The sequence below is a fragment of the Entelurus aequoreus genome, linkage group LG12 (genome assembly GCF_033978785.1).
Source record: "Entelurus aequoreus isolate RoL-2023_Sb linkage group LG12, RoL_Eaeq_v1.1, whole genome shotgun sequence".
Lineage (NCBI taxonomy): Eukaryota > Metazoa > Chordata > Actinopteri > Syngnathiformes > Syngnathidae > Entelurus > Entelurus aequoreus.
Genome location: NC_084742.1, coordinates 6537053 through 6556910, shown reverse-complemented (window position 1 = coordinate 6556910; position 19858 = coordinate 6537053). Strand labels below are relative to the sequence as shown.

General features: G+C 38.5%; 2 protein-coding genes across 2 annotated transcripts; both read right to left on the bottom strand.

Moving 5' to 3' along the window:
• Positions 1–2736: 2736 nt before the first annotated feature.
• LOC133662591 (class I histocompatibility antigen, F10 alpha chain-like) lies at positions 2737–7665 on the bottom strand. Its single transcript, XM_062066705.1, has 6 exons — positions 7611–7665; positions 6429–6695; positions 5978–6256; positions 3791–4099; positions 3496–3588; positions 2737–2786 (listed from the first exon to the last, which is right to left on the bottom strand). The coding sequence occupies exons 1-6, from the start codon at positions 7663–7665 to the stop codon at positions 2737–2739; spliced, it is 1053 nt and encodes a 350-aa protein (XP_061922689.1).
• Positions 7666–12954: 5289 nt separating this feature from the next.
• LOC133662589 (class I histocompatibility antigen, F10 alpha chain-like) lies at positions 12955–19652 on the bottom strand. The gene is made up of 8 exons (XM_062066704.1): positions 19598–19652; positions 18417–18683; positions 17966–18244; positions 16624–16932; positions 16348–16440; positions 16044–16153; positions 15566–15625; positions 12955–13029 (listed from the first exon to the last, which is right to left on the bottom strand). The coding sequence occupies exons 1-8, from the start codon at positions 19650–19652 to the stop codon at positions 12955–12957; spliced, it is 1248 nt and encodes a 415-aa protein (XP_061922688.1).
• Positions 19653–19858: the final 206 nt, after the last annotated feature.

Below are 19858 nucleotides of genomic sequence, written 5' to 3'. Positions count from 1 at the left end.
AAGACTTTCAGGTGTTTATATATGTTTAAGTATTTGGCAGACGCTTTTATCCAAAGCGACATACATAAAAAATACATATATAACAATCACTGTAAACATTATCATTTAAGGGAAGAATGTAATACAAAATATCAATACAAAGTGTCAAGACAGAATAAACTCTCTGCTGCTGCAGCAACAGAGATACGGTCTATAAGATATATAGATATCTAATGTATTCATACATTGTTTATGTAGGATATACGCATGTATATATAACGTAATTATATTGTTTCTTCAACTTAAAAATAGCTGACCGTTTTTTTCCCCCTTCTCTGGGCTTATATTCCCAGTTTTGATCTCGGACGTCTGGTCACTTATAGCATATAAGAATATTCTATTACTGTTAAGCAAACTATGAATAATAAAACATGTGTCCGTTATCATAGCTACACGTATGACAAAAAAGCGCGTGAAAACGAGTGGTATTCAGTGAGGTAAAATGAATTAAATGCGCTGACAGTTCATTGCTCCTGCCAAATGAATTGCACTGAGTGGAGCGGATCACCACTCCAAGATGGCGGCCCCGCGTCTCGTCTGCGCCAGTAAGCAGTAGCGCTCGATGCTGCGTCTACTTATAAGATGTCTATGGTTATGACGTTAGCAGTGAGTTTACAGCCTCACTGATTTAACTACACAGCAAATACAAGTCATGTTACTTAGCCAATAAACGTTAGCTTACATTCAAAACTTACCCTTCTTTGTGCAACTTCAAATGTCGAACGAAGTTGGAAGTTGTTGCGTCTCCGTCTGTAATATTCGAACTGCGTGATTTGCATCCGGCAATTCGTTTTTTGTTGACCAAGTCGTAGTTTTTATACCCGAACGAAACCAACTTTGGTATAAATCTTTCTCACTGGCGCGTTGTTTGACAACTCTTGTTCATTGGTTGTCCTGCAATTTGATTGGATAAATGCTGTGTGATGAAAACAACGTAGATCTAATTTGATTGGCTGTTGTACTGAGAGCACACCAGCTGACACGGAGCACACACGCTGATAGACAGACACGTACAAAATGAAAGCTACGGAGCGCTCCCAAATAACTTTTTAAACTTTAGGTTTTGGGGAAAGTAGCAAGTCATGTCAAGTCAAAAGGCTCAAGTCCAAGTGAAGTCACAAGTCATTGATGTTAAAGTCTAAGTCGAGTTGCAAGTCTCTTTACATTTTGTCAAGTCGAGTCTAAAGTCATCAAATTCATGACTCGAGTCTGACTCGAGTCCAAGTCATGTGACTCGAGTCCACACCTCTGCAAAATAAAGCTGCTGCAGGACACTCAAAGGGAAGTGGAACTACAAAAAAGGTGTGCAGGACAGGAACTCAACATTAAACATGGAAAAACACTAACAAACCAAAAATAAGGCAAGGCCTGGCGTACACTTTTCTTATTGCACTTAAAGAACAATTGACAATTTTACATATTACATGTAATCTGCCACAATCTAGAATTAGGTTAGAATAGAATAGAAAGATGTATTGACATTGTATCGAATGCTTCATGATTTATGGTTGCCAATTTTGATCTGTGCTTTAAGACAAATGCAATAATCATGAGTAAATACTGAAAACAATGCTATGGCTGAAAGTACACAAATAAGACATGTGGCAGGTATATAAAACACATATTAATAAAGATAAAACACAAATGAAAAAGTGGGAATTTGTAACAGAATTCAGTCAATTCACTTAGAAGACGTTAGCAAAGGTGGGCTGTGCAAAACCCCGGAAATGATGTGACAAGCTGACCAATCAGGGCTTTTTTTTTGTCAAACTTTATTTCAACAAAAACTATGACACAAATAAAGTCAAACAATCAGAAAATGCAAGTAAACACGTTTTTCAAAATATGTACATGAACATATTTGTTCACTTTAATTTTCCAACAGTCTTTATAAATTGAAGCAAAATAATTACCAAAAAAATAGAACATACAAAAAAACATGAAACGTGCAAAGGATAAAAATTTAGGGAAAAAAAGAGTCATTACTATGGTTTTTATTTTGTCTTTGATGGAATTTGTCTTTATGTCTTTTACAATTGGGGAAGATTTCACAACCTTTTTGTCTTTGTCATCATTAGTGAACGCTGATGCTAAGATAATATTTTTTTTATGTGCATGTTATCCGGTTTGATCAGTGTCAAAATAAAAGCACATTTTATAAAATAAACCCGGCATTATGCCTGCAGTTGGTCAAGCTGATGGTCTTGTAGTCCATTCCGGTCTTGTGCGGGTCTACAATCTTCGGCAGCTCTTTGGTCTTGCCCGTGGCGGACAACAAACGGAATTTATTGACAGAGATGTGACACAATGTGATATTGATCACAAGCAGCGGTGATTCAAAGAAAGAGGAAATCCTTGTCATGATGTCAAGGTGATGAAACGTGAGCCCCGAATGATTTCATAGCAACCAACTTATTTTTCTAATCAAGCCACCAACAGCCAAAGAAGAATCTATGGTATAACAAGAGAAGCAGTCGGATGAAGAAGAAAGCACATCTCCATCTCATCTCCAAGTGTGATGACGTGCCTCAGCCATGGAGACATCTCTCTGTGCACAAAGCATCCTGGAGGAAGAAGATGACTCAGCACATTCCCAACAAACACACATGAATCCAAGTTGAACATCTTCTTCACACAAAGTCCCAAGAACATTTAGAGGTGCAAACAGTCCATGTGAGCTAACTCACCGCGTCCCACTCAGCCTTCAGCCGGCATGTTCTCGGGGAGCTCGGCCCCGCCGTGGCGAGCTGTGGGACAAACGCACCGTGAGCCGGTTACTCCCGCTAAGCAAACACCTCACACTGGTGGAGGAAGAACATCCAGAAGGTGGCTCATCACTCACATCAGATCTTTGAGGGGTGACTTAGAAACATCAAGAAGCAGAGTGCTGATCTTCTACTTCCTGACTAAGATACATTCTTGATGAGTCAGCAAACCTGAATGTGCACACTTGATGTCTCATTTGGTCGATCCTCATCATGAGGACTCATGTCAAAAGTTCGATATAAAGTGTGGCATATTGATGGATGGAAACTCTGTCTTTTATAGTGAAAGTTGGGATTTTCAGGCTAAACTTGTCACAAACGTCTGCATCAGACCTTCATATGAGTGATGCTTCACCACGGCTTTGTTTCTTGCGGCTCAAAGAAAATATGTTTTACTTACGAGCTGGATCGTATTTGGCTGAAATGACAGAGAAACAAAAGGTGAAATGGAGTTTTTCCTCACGCCACGCTGTGTTTCTATGTGAGAGTGGGTGCTCTGTCTCTGTGGATCTTTGAGGAGGAGGAGGAGGAGGAGGAAGAAAAAGGAAAAAAAAGAATAAGAAAAAGGGGAAGAAGAAGAAAAAGAGAAAGGGTGAAAGAAGAAAAAGAAAGTGAAGAATGAAAAGAAAAAGAAGAAAAGAAGAAGAAAAAAAATAATGACAAGTAAAAGAAGGAAATCTGTGTTCCTCACCATGTCTGTGTCGCCTGACGAGGAAGATGGCCGCCAGGAGGGCCGCCACAGCCAAGACCGCCGCAGTGGCACCGATGGCGACGCTCCAGTGGTCTGTTGAGAGCAAAAAGCACAAGTGGAGTGACAAAGCATGAAGAGGAAACCTTCATGACTACTTTGCATGCAGACGTTAAGCGTTGTCATGGTGACATGGATTAATAATGGCGACATGGATCAATAACGGCCACACGGATCAATAATGGCGACAGGTGGACTTGTGATAGGAAACATCTCCAACTAAATGTGTCTTTCTCACCTTCATGGCTTGCGTTGCTCAGGATGCTTCTTCTCTCCAGCTTGGTGACCAAGTCCTCCTTGACGCCAGACAGCTGGAACACACATTCGTACTTGCCCTCCACCTCGGCCGTCACCTCCACTTTCAGCTCCACCGACATCTGGAAGGTTCCGTCGTGGTTGGGGAGCAGCTCTCCGTGCTCCACGTCCTCGAACATCTGCTCGCCGTCTTTCCTCCAAAACAGGTCGGCTAGGTCGGGGTAGAAACCTGTCGCCATGCAGGTGACCGGAGAGGACGGCGTCTTCTGGAGGAGGAACACCTCTGGAAGCTCTGCACAGGAAGTGATGTCACGTGTGGACAGAAGGTGAGAACGGAGGTGAAGATGGAGAGAAGGTGTGAACGGAGGTGAAGATGGAAAGAAAAGGACAAAAAGAAGATACAATGGAGAGGTGTGAACAGAGGTAAAATGGAGAGAAGTTGTGAACGGAGGTGAAGATGGAGAGAAGTTGTGAACGGAAGTGAAAATGGAGAGAAGTTGGAAATGGAGGTAAAGATGGTGTGAACGGAGGTGAAGATGGATGGAAGGTGTGAACGGAGATGAAGATGGAGAGAAGGTGAGAATAAATGTAAATATGGAAAGAAAGAGAATGAAGTTTAAGATGGAGTGAATGTGAGCATGAAGATGGAGAGAAAAAAGAGAGAGAAGGTAAAAGTGGAGAGAAAAAAGAAAGAATGAAGGGGAAAAGAGAGAATGAAGGTAAAGATGGAGAGAAGGTGTGAGTGGAGGTAAAGATGGAAAAAGAGAAGAATGAAGGTAAAGATTGTGAGAAGATAAAGAATGAAAGAAAAGATCAGAGAAAAAAGTGAATGAAAGTAAAGATGGAAAGAAAGAAGAGAATAAATGTAAAGATTGAGAAAAAAAGAACGAAAGTAAAGATGGAGATAAAGAGAATGAAGGTAAAGATGGAGAGAAGGTGAGAATGAAAGTAAAGATGGGGAAAAGGTGAGAATAAAGGTAAAGATTAAGAGAATGAAGGTAAAGATGGAAAGAAAGAAGAGAATAAAGGTAAAGATTGAGAAAAAAAGAATGAAGGTAATGATGGAGAGAAAGAGAATGAAGGTAAAGATGGAGAAAAGGTGAGAATAAAGGTAACGATGGAAAGAAAGAAGAGAATAAAGGTAAAGATTAAGAGAATGAAGGTAAAGATGGAAAGAAAGAAGAGAATAAAGGTAAAGATTGAGAAAAAAAGAATGAAGGTAAAGATGGAGAGAAAGAGAATGAAGGTAAAGATGGAGGGAAGGTGAGAATAAAAGTAAAGATAGAGAAAAGGTGAGAATAAAGGTAAAGATGGAAAGAAAGAAGAGAATAAAGGTAAAGATGGAAAGACAGAAGAGAATAAAGGTAAAGATTAAGAGAATGAAGGTAAAGATGGAAAGAAAGAAGAGAATAAAGGTAAAGATTAAGAGAATGAAGGTAAAGATGGAAAGAAAGAAGAAAATAAAGGTAAAGATTGAGAAAAAAAGAATGAAGGTAATGATAGAGAGAAAGAGAATGAAGGTAAAGATGGAGAAAAGGTGAGAATAAAGGTAAAGATGGAAAGAAAGAAGAGAATAAAGGTAAAGATTAAGAGAATAAAGGTAAAGATTGAGAAAAAAAAGAATGAAGGCAAAGATGGAGAGAAAGAGAATGAAAGTAAAGAGAGAAAAGGTGAGAATAAAGGTAAAGATGGAAGGAAAGAAGAGAATAAAGGTAAAGATGGAAAGAAAGAAGAGAATAAAGGTAAAGATTGAGAAAAAAGAATGAAGGTAAAGATGGAGAAGGTGAGAATGAAAGTAAATATGGAGAAAAATAGAAAATTAAGGTAAAGATGGAAAAAAGGTGAGAATAAAGGTAAAGATGGAAAGAAAGAAGAGAATAAAGGTAAAGATGGAAAGAAAGAAGAGAATAAAGGTAAAGATGGAGAGAAAGAAGAGAATGAAGGTACCGATGGAGAGAAAGAAGAGAATGAAGGTACCGATGGAGAGAAAGAAGAGAATGAAGGTAACGATGGAGAGAAAAAAGAGAATGAAGGTAAAGATGGAGAGAAAGAAGAGAATGGAGAGAAAGTGACAAAGAAAAGTATAAAGAGACAGAGTGTAATGTCAGTAATGTTCCTATAGGGGGCGTGCTAACATGTTAAAAGGTGAAAGTACAAGGTGTGTTTTTACCTGTTCTCATTAGGACCTCCTTGCCATACTTCACATACTTCTTCAGGTAAGAAGGACATAGCTCAGTGTAGTAATACTTTTGGTTGTTTATTAGATGTGTGTCCTGGTCCCTCTTGAGTTTGGTGGGGAAAGCTTGTTGTTTTGCTGCAGTCCATGTCCATGTCTTCATGTCCAACGATATGTGATCTTCTCCATCATAACCTTCCTGATGCCAACCTTTAACTTCATCAGTCTCATCATTCCATTCACATCCATACATCCACTGGTAAATGTGAACACCTGAGAGACACAAAGTGTTGTAAAGCAGAGTGAAACACACACAATGTGTTTTATGTAGAATATTATGGGATGGACAGAGACAAGTGTCAGTGCAGTAATGTGTGTTTTTACTACAGTATAAAAAGAGTACTTCAAATATATTTGAATAGTAGAAAGTTCAAGATAAACAAACCTCCAGTTTGGTTGAAACGCTTCTTAAGAATTTCAATGTTGACTTTGTCGAGTTGCTCCTGAGCAACACAGATCTCTGTGCTTCTCTGCCAGTAGTTTGGATCCTCTTCTGTGATTTGGTTCATCCAGTCCTGTTTGGCTTCTGCTTTCCTGCTCTCGCTGTCATAGTGAACCACCTGGACTTCATCAACATAACCAACCATCACAAACTCTGGGAAGTTTGGAACTTGAGAGGACGAAGTGTAGAAATACTTCAGCGTGTGAATCACTGAAAGAAGAGCAACTTTTTATTATTTTGTGTCATGTTCAACAATCTTGCAGTGTGAATATTTGATGTCATTCAGTCTTCAGTCGGGTCTTAAAGTGAACATCAAACACTGCCAGACATCACAGTCTACAGTCACATGGTGTCTATGAAAAATACAACACAATAATAATATTACTAACATTTATTTTAATAAGCCATCTGTTGACAGTTTGTACATTTTGAAAATAAACGTATTTTTTTTCTCCAATGGAGGATGAATAATGTCAAGTACAAATGTGTAGACGCACAAAGTTGTACACACCCTCAACACACAGACTAATAACTACTTTCATTTCTCAATAAATATTTTACATTTATGTCACAGGAGGTTAAATAAATTATTTAACCTTTAATAACAAGCTTGTATTTATCAAAATTATTTTTATATATTTAAACATTTGTTTAGGCATTTTGTTTGTCCTAATTAAAAGAAAAGACATCAATTATTTTCGCATCATTTGTATGAGCTTTTTTAGTGGGAAATGATATGTTCAATAAATCCCATTCAAAGTTTAAACAAATGATAAAACACAAAAATAATATTGATGTATTTCAGGAGAATTTCCTCAGTCACAGTTCAATTAAAGATGACAGGAAAGTGAGGGAATTTGTTCAAGTTGAACAACAATGAAGATGAAAACAATGACGTTATTCTTGTTATCTCAAAGTAAAAAATGTTAGGATTAAAAATAAATGACAGGTTATATTTTGTAAATAAATATGTTTCAAACGAATCATGATAAGGTAATAATAAGCTTGAATGAGATAAGAACGAGTATAATTAATAAGTAGAAACTCACAGAATAAGTGGAGGCACAAAGAGGATTTATGAATAATGTTTATAAATGTATTTTTTTTTTAAAAAGGAGGACTTACCAGGCGCCCCGCTGTGCATTTGCACGACCAGAAGACAGAATAAAAACAAGTTCATGATGTCAGCACAAAATAAAAAGATGTTTTCCACTTTTAATCCCGCAGAGAAAGACAAACTGACTAACAACCAGGAAACACCAACAAGGAAGTGTCGAGGCTCTTTTAAGAATGCGCCACCTGAGCCAATGAGGAGTCAGCATTATGTGACGTCATCGTTGATAGAGAGCGCCCCTTGTGGCCATGTCGGGTAAATGCTTCAGTAGCGTTTTCTGGGAAATCACGTGACCTGACAAGAACAACCGGCGCGTCAAGTTTGCAGCCAAATTTCCCTATCAGAGGTTTGTTTTCTTCTAATGTTCACCAACTTATTTATTGGATAGAAAGAAAAAGAAAGAAAGAGGAACGAAGATGAAATTTAAATCGTATTATAGTCCTCTCAAGAATTAAGCATACAAATAATGATTGACAGGGCAGAAAGTGCGTCCCCACTTTTCTTCTTTTTATTTCACTTCTGAATTTGAACCTCCATTATGTCTTCCAAGCGTAAGGCGTCCCTGGTGGTGTAACGGGACACGCTTCTGCCTTGCATGGGTTCGATTCCCGGACAGTGTTGCATCGAGAAGGGCAACCGCTCTTATAACTAACTTGAAAGCATTCATGCGATTGATCAAAGTGCTGAAAGTGGGGAAAAGTATGAGGCAGACGCTTTTGGTGGGCAAATCATCAAAGAAAAGGAAAGTGAAAGTAAAATTAGACACGGTGAAGCCAAACATTGACTGCTGTTATCTTTATGCCACTGTCAAGTAAGGAAATGTTGGCAAAAAACACTTACAAGCTTATTTGACTTTGACGCAATTAATGTTTTGAAAATGTGGACTATTTAATATAATAATACATATATTTTATTAATACAATAATAAAGTAATACGTTTGGGGATGTGTAATATTGTTTGTCTGAATATACTGAATGTTTTCATCCTGGAATAGTTTTAATAAGTTGAGAAATGTGAGAGTAGTTGAGTGTGGGAAAAAATGATGCAGTATTAATAATAATAATAATAATAATAATAATAATAATAATAATAACAACAATGCTCTGCGGGTCGTCCGCAGATCTTGCCCCAAGTGGAGGAGTTCAAGTACCTCGGAGTCTTGTTCACGAGTGAGGGAAGAGTGCATCGTGAGATCGACAGGCGGATCGGTGCGGCGTCTTCAGTAATGCGGACGCTGTATCGATCCGTTGTGGTGAAGAAGGAGCTGAGCCGGAAGGCAAAGCTCTCAATTTACCGGTCGATCTACGTTCCCATCCTCACCTATGGTCATGAGCTTTGGGTTATGACCGAAAGGACAAGATCACGGGTACAAGCGGCCGAAATGAGTTTCCTCCGCCGGGTAGCTCTGTCATCCGGGGGGAGCTCAAAGTAAAGCCGCTGCTCCTCCACATCGAGAGGAGCCAGATGAGGTGGTTCAGACATCTGGTCAGGATGCCACCCGAACGCCTCCCTAGGGAGGTGTTTCGGACAAGTTCGACCGGTAGGAGGCCACGGGGGAAGACCCAGGACAGGTTGGGAAGACTATCTCTCCCGGCTGGCCTGGGAATGCCTCGGGATCCCCCGGGAGGAGCTGGACGAAGTGGCTGGGGAGAGGGTAGTCTGGGCTTCCCTGCTTAGGCTGCTGCCCCCGCGACCTGACCTCGGATAAGCGGAAGAAAATGGATGGATGGATGGATGGATGGACAATGCTCTGCAGCATTCTCACAATAACAACGTTCTTTGTTTTATAATCCGTTATGAAATAAAAAATTTGAAAATGGAGCTCATGTCGTCTCTGAACTGAAGTCAGCCAAGCAGCAGTAAAGATGAGATCAATAAGGTGAAAAGGTCAGAAGTAAGATTTCTTCAGGTAAAACATGGAGTCTCTACCGCCACCCGGTGGCCGAAAAGTATACCAGCCTGAGGACAGAAAATTGAGAGTTGGAGAGGAATTAAATTGTTGAAATTGAGCCCGCTGTTGGGGTAAGTTTGGCGATTAAAAGTTCAAAGCGCATCAGATTCCGTGTGACTGTCTGGACGCTACAATTTGTTTGATGATCAAAATCCCGATGTTCGCCACGGCACCTTATGCGTGTGGCGAGTGTTATGTGGAAACAGTTTTGTTTGGTCGGTGGGTCGAAATTCACGATGGCCTGTGACTGTCACTACACGATCAGTCCACAAACGCGCAAAGACCACATCACTTCCGTCAAATGGTTTTACGGCAGTTACGATCGTGCCCGCCATCCCAGTTACCATGGTTTTCTCTTTTGTAATCTTTATTTGAATAACAATATATTATAAAAAAGATTACATACAAAACAAAACAAAAGTTACTTAGGAATACAGTATTTATTTTGGAAACTGTGCGTCATTTGTGATTAAGGGCTATGTCAGGTTCAAACACTGATGACTTCTATTAAACAGACAAGAAGCAAGGAATTAAACAGAGACAGAATTCAATTTAGCCCACTGAGGAGAAACGTCTGGGCTGTACTCTTTGCACAGTCTTCCACCACGCTCTGACGAAAGATTGCACGCCTCCTCTTTTATTTGGACTTTCCCTGATTACATGGCAACAGCTGTTTCTAAGGGGAGAGGGGGGTCGTAAACAGCCGTTGCTCTCGGTCACAAAACAGTTCAAAGAAAAGATGCCTGGAGCTTGCGTCAGGTCCTGCTTCCTCTCCGCTTTGTAGATCTCGGGTCAAGACAAAATCTTCCTGTGGATTACAATAGAAGAAAGAAACCAACACCTTCATGTCGCTTCTCATCGTACACAGTGGAGTTTTACAAGCCTTCTGCTTAGTATAATCAAAGACAGCTTTTGTCCTCTCGCCGGGAACTCATGGCAACACAAAGTTTTGTGATAACTAGGTACAATTATTCTGACAGGCTTTATAAATAAACTTTGATTGATTGATTTATTGCAACGACAGAAAAGGAAAAGTGATGGAAAATGTGGCGATAAAACTCCCTAAATTTGTTAAATCTACCCCTTGTTCATGTTTATATTTTTGTTCCTTTATACTCCCAGGGAAGATATTATTTTTATACAAAACATTGACAAAACATAAATGTCACAAAACATGATGTATAGCAGCCCGCGACCCCAAAAAGGGACAAGCGGTAGAAAATGGATGGATGGATGGATGATGTAGCAGAAGCTCCGTCGTAAAATATTGCAAGTCTCGGAAGTGACCTGCTCTTCGCGCATGCGTGGACAGTGGTATTCCTTTAGTATACACTTACATACATTTTGGTCGCACAATGACTTCCACTCAAACGCATATTTTCAACACACTGAAAACCTGACATAATGCTTTCCCCACAAATACTGAATGGATCCAAGCATCTCCCTTCGAAATAGAAGGAGAAAAATAGATGTGGGTGTAATTACTTGCGAAATCTCTGGTTAATGCGAGGGACATGCAGTGTGGTTGTTCATTCAAATGTAAACATTGACTAACAAACGACTTAAATGCAAAAAACATTGTTAGAAATTCCCTTTGTCAATGATGAAAATAGAAGATAAAGATCCCTATTTAATATGTTAATTGTTGAATATAATTTATTACATTATTGTTGACGTAAACAAGTTAATAATTGAGTCAAGCACATTTAAGTTGTTTAAGTCAGCCCAGAGCCTGGGGGTCTTCAAAACCCTTCTTAAGACCTACCTCTTCTTGCTGGCCTTTGACCTGAGCTGAGTCCGCCCACTGGGCCACTATTTCTAATTCCCCCCCACCCCCGACACCCTTCGCTTTAGTTTTTTTTCAATTTGTCGCACTTTTATTATTATTATTTTGCCATTTTTACTTTTTATTCGACCCCTTTTGCCGTATTGCTTTTGCACTATCTTGTTTGGCTCATTTATTGTTTATGTTCCTTTTTTGTTTTTTCTTTTTGTGTTTTTTTGCTCTACGCTTTTTAACCTGTACAGCACTTTGGTTCAATTTAAAAGTTGTTGTAAACGTGCTCTATAAATAAAGTTGACTTGACTTGACTTAAGTTGAGTCTGTTTGAGTCAGGCAGTTTACAGGGCAGCTAATAGACCTGCATTTAAAATAAACTGCCTTTTTATGACAGCATGTCAAAAATAAATCTACAACTGGATACAATCTACGCCCAAATAACTGATTATTTGCCTCCTATTATTAGACTACATCCCAAAAGTGGCAGATTTGATGACAATCCACACCACATAAAAAAGGAAAAGTGGACATATTCAATGTTATCAAGTGCAAAAACATGTTTTTACCACCTATGTTGCACTTCAATCTCCATACGCGGCACTGACATTAGTCAGAGTAGCAGCTTGTCCAACACAACAAAATATAAATAACATATTTATTCATTTATTTATGTTTAATTGTTTGTTTAATAAGATGGTAAAACACTTATTTAACTACTTTATTAATTCCCAAAGGGAAAATTGTGTGGTTAATCCAATTTGCTGCAAAATAGAAACAGAAGGAAATAAATGTCATTAATAAATAAAAGTAATAAAAAGACACAAGAGTACGAAATGTTGTTTCCCGATGAAAAAAATAGTTCATAAAGTAATAAAAGAAAGGTATACTAGTACAAATTGTTTCCTTCCAAATTAATGACAGCGTAATGTAATAAACTTAAATAAGTACCAAGTACAGTCTGAGTGGACCCTCCAATTACACATCTAATTGGTTCTTGAAATGGGTTCGCAATTGGAGAAAATTGTTTTTTGGAACACCCATAATAAATGTTGGAATTGAGGATAATGTGTTCCATCTTCGACAAATGTCCCTATTTTAGTAAAATGATGTAATCTGTGTACACTTTAAACACAATCAAAAATAAATAAGTAAGCACAAAATATGGTAACAAAGTTTACAAAAAATTTAAAAAAAAAATCTACGTTCAGTTACTGTTTAAAGATCGTACTGTTGCACTCTCATCCGTTACAAAAATTAACTTTAAATATAAGATCTGTAAAGTTACGCGTGTTATTTTTATACCGACTTCAACAGCAAGTTATGTCATTCCACACTCGAGATCTGACAGCGTTCTGTTGTGTGTCTCACTTAAATCATTCCCCCTGCAACGATTATAACGCTACTAGCCACTGCTTAATCTGAGAACACAACTCTAAATGTTCTAGCATCAACCACACATTTACTTCATCTTTGACGTTTCATCTTTGACGTAGGGATGATATTATAAAGACATGTTACAGTATTATAACGACATTTAACTTCAGAGGTCCCATGTTCGTGAACGTACCGTGTCTGAAAGGTGATTGGTGGAGAATGAGGAAGTGTTGTGGCTGGGAAGGACTGTCATGTGACTTCAAAGGAGTTCACCTCATTGGCTGCAGCTGGTGGGTAGCCATCTTCCTCAGGACGAAACATCTCCTGTGTGATTTTAGAAAACCATCATGTCAAGCAAAGTCAGATCGTGGCCAGACGCTTCGAAATATCCACTTCTAGAAAACACTGTCAGCGCCTGAAGCCTTTGGGGAACGTTCTGGTGTTCTTAGATTTCAAATTGGTGGAGAAATGGCCGAGTTTGAGCGAGTTAGAAAGTTCGTATTTTTCATGTTTAGTGGTGACGAGAGGGAGATATTTAACTTTTGACTCAATTAGAGAGAAGGGCGCACGTTTGCCATAAAAGTTACATTTTCTGAGAGAGACAAATATATCTACGTTTTACTGAAACACATGACGCACCATTCACTGCAGTTGCCGGTTTAAACTTCTCATTTAAAGTGGAGTTATCGGCATTGAAAAAAAGACTATGCGGAAACATACTTACTTGGAAGCGTCAGACGAGAGAACAGCGTTCAACAGCATACATACTTTTAACAATCTCCCGACAAAGACCACAGCACACTGCAAAAAGTCAGTGTTCAAAAACAAGAAAAAAAAATACAAAAATGAGGGGTATTTTACTTGAACTAAGCAAAATTATCTGCCAATAGAACAAGAAAATGTGGCTTGTCAGGACTTTCCAAAACAAGTAAAATTAGCTAACCTCAATGAACCCAAAAATACCTTAAAATAAGTATATTCTCACTAATAATAAGTGCACTTTTCTTGATAGAAAAAAAAGAGACATTTTTGTCCAATATGTTGAAAAATATTCTTAAATGAAGTAAATGCTAGTGCCATTATCTTGACATAATGATATGCGCATGATTTTTTTTTTCATGCTTGAAGTAAGAAATTATTACTTTAAAAAAGTAGTTTTATACTTGTGAGTGTTGATGACACAGCTTTGCAACAGTTGATATTCTAGTTTCAAGCATGTTTTACACAATATAGGTCATCAAATCTCAGCAACAAGCTGTAATATCTTACTGAGATCATTTAGGACCAACACACTTAAAACAAGTAAAACACTCTAACATAAAATCTGCTTAGTGAGAAGAATTATCTTATCAGACAGAAAATAAGCAAATGTCACCCTTATTTGAGATATTTAATCTTACTTAGATATCGGTTTTTGCAGTGCACCGTAGACTTAAATAGCGACGACTAAACACAGGGAGACAAAATAAAGCTGCTGCAGGACACTCAAAAGGAAGTGGAACTACAAAAAAGGTGTGCAGGACAGGAACTCAACATTAAACATGGAAAAACACTAACAAACCAAAAATAAGGCAAGGCCTGGTGTACACTTTTCTTATTGCACTCAAAGAACAATTGACAATTTTACATATTACATGTAGTCTGCCACAATCTAGAATTAGGTTGGAATAGAATAGAAAGATGTATTGACATTGTATCGAATGCTTCATGATTTATGGTTGCCAATTTTGATCTAAGACAAATGAAATAATGAGTAAATACTGAAAACAATGCTATGGCTGAAAGTACACGAATAAGACATGTGGCAGGTATATAAAACACACATTGATAAAGATAAAACACAAATGAAAAAGTGGGAATTTGTAACAGAATTCAGTCAATTCACTTAGAAGACGTTAGCAAAGGTGGGCTGTGCAAAACCCCGGAAATGATGTGACAAGCTGACCAATCAGGGCTCTTTTTTTTGTCAAACTTTATTTCAACAAAAACTATGACACAAATAAAGTCAAACAATCAGAAAATGCAAGTAAACACGTACATGAACATATTTGTTCACTTTAATTTTCCAACAGTCTTTATAAATTGAAGCAAAATAATTACCAAAAAAATAGAACATACGAAAAAACATGAAACGTGCAAAGGATAAAAATTTAGGGGAAAAAAAAGAGTCATTACTTTGGTTTTTATTTTGTCTTTATGTCTTTTACAATTTGGGAAGATTTCACAACCTTTTTGTCTTTGTCATCATTAGTGAACGCTGATGCTAAGATAATATTTTTTTTATGTGCCTGTGATTCAGTTTGATCAGTGTCAAAATAAAAGCACATGTTACAAAATAAACCCGGCATTATGCCTGCAGTTGGTCAAGCTAATGGTCTTGTAGTCCATTCCGGTCTTGTGCGGGTCTACAATCTTCGGCAGCTCTTTGGTCTTGCCCGTGGCGGACAACAAACGGAATTTATTGACAGAGATGTGACACAATGTGATATTGATCACAAGCAGCGGTGATTCAAAGAAAGAGGAAATCCTTGTCATGATGTCAAAGTGATGAAACGTGAGCCCTGAATGATTTCATAGCAACCAACTTATTTTTCTAATCAAGCCACCAACAGCTAAAGAAGAATCTATGGTATAACAAGAGAAGCAGTCGGATGAAGAAGAAAGCACATCTCCATCTCATCTCCAAGTGTGATGACGTGCCTCAGCCATGGAGACATCTCTCTGTGCACAAAGCATCCTGGAGGAAGAAGATGACTCAGCACATTCCCAACAAACACACATGAATCCAAGTTGAACATCTTCTTCACACAAAGTCCCAAGAACATTTAGAGATGCAAACAGTCCATGTGAGCTAACTCACCGCGTCCGACTCAGCCTTCAGCCGGCATGTTCTCGGGGAGCTCGGCCGCGCCGTGGCGAGCTGTGGGACAAACGCACCGTGAGCCGGTTACTCCCGCTAAGCAAACACCTCACACTGGTGGAGGAAGAACATCCAGAAGGTGCCTCATCACTCACATCAGATCTTTGAGGGGTGACTTAGAAACATCAAGAAGCAGAGTGCTGATCTTCTACTTCCTGACTAAGATACATTCTTGATGAGTCAGCAAACCTGAATGTGCACACTTGATGTCTCATATGGTCGATCCTCATCATGAGGACTCATGTCAAAAGTTCGATATAAAGTGTGGCATATTGATGGATGGAAACTCTGTGTTTTATTGTGAAAGTTGGGATTTTCAGGCTAAACTTGTCACAAACGTCTGCATCAGACCTTCATATGAGTGATGCTTCACCACGGCTTTGTTTCTTGCGGCTCAAAGAAAATATGTTTTACTTACGAGCTGGATCGTATTGGGCTGAAATGACAGAGAAACAAAAGGTGAAATGTACTTTTTCCTCACGCCACGCTGTGTTTCTATGTGAGAGTGGGTGCTCTGTCTCTGTGGATCTTTGAGGAGGAGGAGAAGGAAAAAGGGGGAAAAAATAAGAAAAAGGGGAAGAAGAAGAAAAAGAGAAAGGGCGAAAGAAGAAAAAGAAAGTGAAGAATGAAAAGAATAAGAAAGTGAAGAATGAAAAGAAAAAGAAGAAAAGAAGAAGAAAAAAAATGATGACAAGTAAAAGAAGGAAATCTGTGTTCCTCACCTTGTCTGTGTCGCCTGACGAGGAAGATGGCCGCCAGGAGGGCCGCCACAGCCAAGACCGCCGCCGTGGCACCGATGGCGACGCTCCAGTGGTCTGTTGAGAGCAAAAAGCACAAGTGGAGTGACAAAGCATGAAGAGGAAACCTTCATGACTACTTTGCATGCAGACGTTAAGCGTTGTCATGGTGACATGGATCAATAACGGCGACACGGATCAATAATGGCGACAGGTGGACTTGTGATGGGAAACATCTCCAACTAAATGTGTCTTTCTCACCTTCATGGCTTGCGTTGCTCAGGATGCTTCTTCTCTCCAGCTTGGTGACCAAGTCCTCCTTGACGCCAGACAGCTGGAACACACATTCGTACTTGCCCTCCACGTCGGCCGTCACCTCCACTTTCAGCCCCACCGACATCTGGAAGGTTCCGTCGTGGTTGGGGAGCAGCTCTCCGTGCTCCACGTCCTCGAAGATCTGTTCGCCGTCTTTCCTCCAAAACAGGTCGGCTAGGTCGGGGTAGAAACCTGTCGCCATGCAGGTGACCGGAGAGGACGGCGTCTTCTGGAGGAGGAACACCTCTGGAAGCTCTGCACAGGAAGTGATGTCACGTGTGGACAGAAGACAACGTGGGGAGAAGGTGTGAACGGAGGTGAAGATGGAGAGAAGGTGTGAACGGAGGTAAAGATGGAAAGAAAGAAGAATGAAGGTAAAGATTGCGAGAAGAAAGAGAATGAAAGAAAAGATGAGAGAAAAAAAGAGAATGAAAGTAAAGATGGAGAGAAGGTGAGAATGAAAGTACAGATGGACAGAAAGAAGAGAATAAAAGTAAAGATTGAGAAAAAAAAGAATGAAAGTAAAGATGGAGAAAAATAGAGAATGAAGGTAAAGATGTAAATAAAGAAGAGAATGAAGGTAAAGATGGAAAGAAAGAAGAGAATAAAGGTAAAGATTAAGAGAATTAAGGTAAATATGGAGAGAAAGAAGAGAATAAAGGTAAAGATGGAGAGAAAGAAGAGAATGAAGGTAAAGATGGAGAGAAAGAAGAGAATAAAAGGTAAAGATGGAGAGAAAGAAGAGAATGGAGGTAAAGATGGAGAGAAAGTGAGAAAGAATGAAGGGGAAAAGAGAGGATGAAGGTCAAGACGGAGAGAAGGTGTGAGCGGAGGTAAATATGGAAAGAAAGAAGAATGAAGGTAAAGATTGCGAGAAGAAAGAAAATGAAAGAAAAGATGAGAGAAAAAAAGAGAATGAAAGTAAAGATGGAGAGAAGGTGAGAATGAAAGTACAGATGGAAAGAAAGAAGACAATAAAGGTAAAGATTGAGAAAAAAAAGAATGAAAGTAAAGATGGAGAAAAATAGAGAATGAAGGTAAAGATGGAAATAAAGAAGAGAATGAAGGTAAAGATGGAAAGAAAGAAGAGAATAAAGGTAAAGATGAAGAGAATTAAGGTAAAGATGGAAAGAAAGAAGAGAATAAAGGTAAAGATGGAGAGAAAGAAGAGAATGAAGGTAAAGATGGAGAGAAAGTGAGAAAGAGAAAAGTATAAAGAGACAGAGTGTAATGTCAGTAATGTTCCTATAGGGGGCGTAAAAGGTGAAATTACAAGGTGTGTTTCTACCTGTTCTCATTAGGACCTCCTTGCCATACTTCACATACTTCTTCAAGTAAGAAGGACATAGCTCAGTGTAGTAATACTTATAGTAGTCTAGTCCAAGTATGTCCTGGTCCAACTTGAGTTTGGTGGGGAAAGCTTGTTGTTTTGCTGCAGTCCATGTCCATGTCTTCATGTCCAACGATGTGAAATCTTCTCCATCATAACCATGCTGATGCCAACCTTTAACTTCATCAGTCTCATCATTCCATTCACATCCATACATCCACTGGACAATGTGAACACCTGAGAGACACAAAGTGTTGTAAAGCAGAGTGAAACACACACAATGTGTTTTATGTAGAATATTATGGGATGGACAGAGACAAGTGTCAGTGCAGTAATGTGTGTTTTTACTACAGTATAAAAAGAGTACATCAAATATATTTGAATAGTAGAAAGTTCAAGATAAACAAACCTCCAGTTTGGTTGAAACGCTTCTTAAGAATTTCAATGTTGACTTTGTTGACTTGCTCAGCAACAACCCAGTTCTCTGTGTTTCTCTGCCAGTAGTTTGGATCCTCTTCTGTGATTTGGTTCATCCAGTCCTGTTTGGCTTCTGCTTTCCTGCTCTCGCTGTCATAGTGAACCACCTGGACTTCATCAACATAACCAACCATCACAAACTCTGGGAAGTTTGGAACTTGAGAGGACGAAGTGTAGAAATACTTCAGCGTGTGAATCACTGAAAGAAGAGCAACTTTTTATTATTTTGTGTCATGTTCAACAATCTTGCAGTGTGAATATTTGATGTCATTCAGTCTTCAGTCGGGTCTTAAAGTGAACATCAAACACTGCCAGACATCACAGTCTACAGTCACATGGTGTCTATGAAAAATACAACACAATAATAATATTACTAACATTTATTTTAATAAGCCATCTGTTGACAGTTTGTACATTTTGAAAATAAACATATTTTTTTTCTCCAATGGAGGATGAATAATGTCAAGTACAAATGTGTAGACGCCCAAAGTTGTACACACCCTCAACACACAGACTAATAACTACTTTCATTTCTCAATAAATATTTTACATTTATGTCACAGGAGGTTAAATAAATTGTTTAACCTTTAATAACAAGCTTGTATTTTTCAAAATTATTTTTATATATTTAAACATTTGTTTAGGCATTTTGTTTGTCCTCATTTAAAAAAAAGACATCAAATATTTTCACATCATTTGTATTAGCTTTTTTGGTGGGAAATGATATGTTCAATAAATCCCATTCAAAGTTTAAACAAATGATAAAACACAAAAATAATATTGATGTATTTCAGGAGAATTTCCTCAGTCACAGTTCAATTAAAGATGACAGGAAAGTGAGTGAATTTGTTCAAGTTGAACAACAATGAAGATGAAAACAATGACGTTATTCTTGTTATCTCAAAGTAAAAAATGTTAGGATTAAAAATAAATGACAGGTTATATTTTGTAAATAAATATGTTTCAAACGAATCATGATAAGGTAATAATAAGCTTGATTAAGATAAGAACGAGTATAATTAATAAGTAGAAACTCACAGAATAAGTGAAGGCACAAAGAGGATTTATGAATAATGTTTATAAATGTATTTTTTTTTAAAAAGGAGGACTTACCAGGCGCCCCGCTGTGCATTTGCACGACCAGAAGACAGAATAAAAACAAGTTCATGATGTCAGCACAAAATAAAAAGATGTTTTCCACTTTTAATCCCGCAGAGAAAGACAAACTGACTAACAACCAGGAAACACCAACAAGGAAGTGTCGAGGCTCTTTTAAGAAGCGCCACCTGAGCCAATGAGGAGTCAGCATTTTGTGACGTCATCTTTGATAGAGAGCGCCCCTTGTGGCCATGTCAGGTAAATGCTTCAGGAGTG

Coding starts and splice junctions, on each gene's coding strand:
- LOC133662591 (XM_062066705.1), bottom strand. CDS start 7,665: ATGAACTTGTTTTTATTCTGTCTTCTGGTCGTGCAAATGCACAGCGGG. Junction 6,696..7,610: donor AATGCACAGCGGGGCGCCTG/GTAAGTCCTCCT, acceptor CTCTTCTTTCAG/TGATTCACACGCTGAAGTAT. Junction 2,787..3,495: donor CGTCAGGCGACACAGACATG/GTGAGGAACACA, acceptor TTTGTCCCACAG/CTCGCCACGGCGGGGCCGAG.
- LOC133662589 (XM_062066704.1), bottom strand. CDS start 19,652: ATGAACTTGTTTTTATTCTGTCTTCTGGTCGTGCAAATGCACAGCGGG. Junction 16,933..17,965: donor GGAGGTCCTAATGAGAACAG/GTAGAAACACAC, acceptor CTTCCTGTGCAG/AGCTTCCAGAGGTGTTCCTC. Junction 16,441..16,623: donor GAGCAACGCAAGCCATGAAG/GTGAGAAAGACA, acceptor TGCTCTCAACAG/ACCACTGGAGCGTCGCCATC.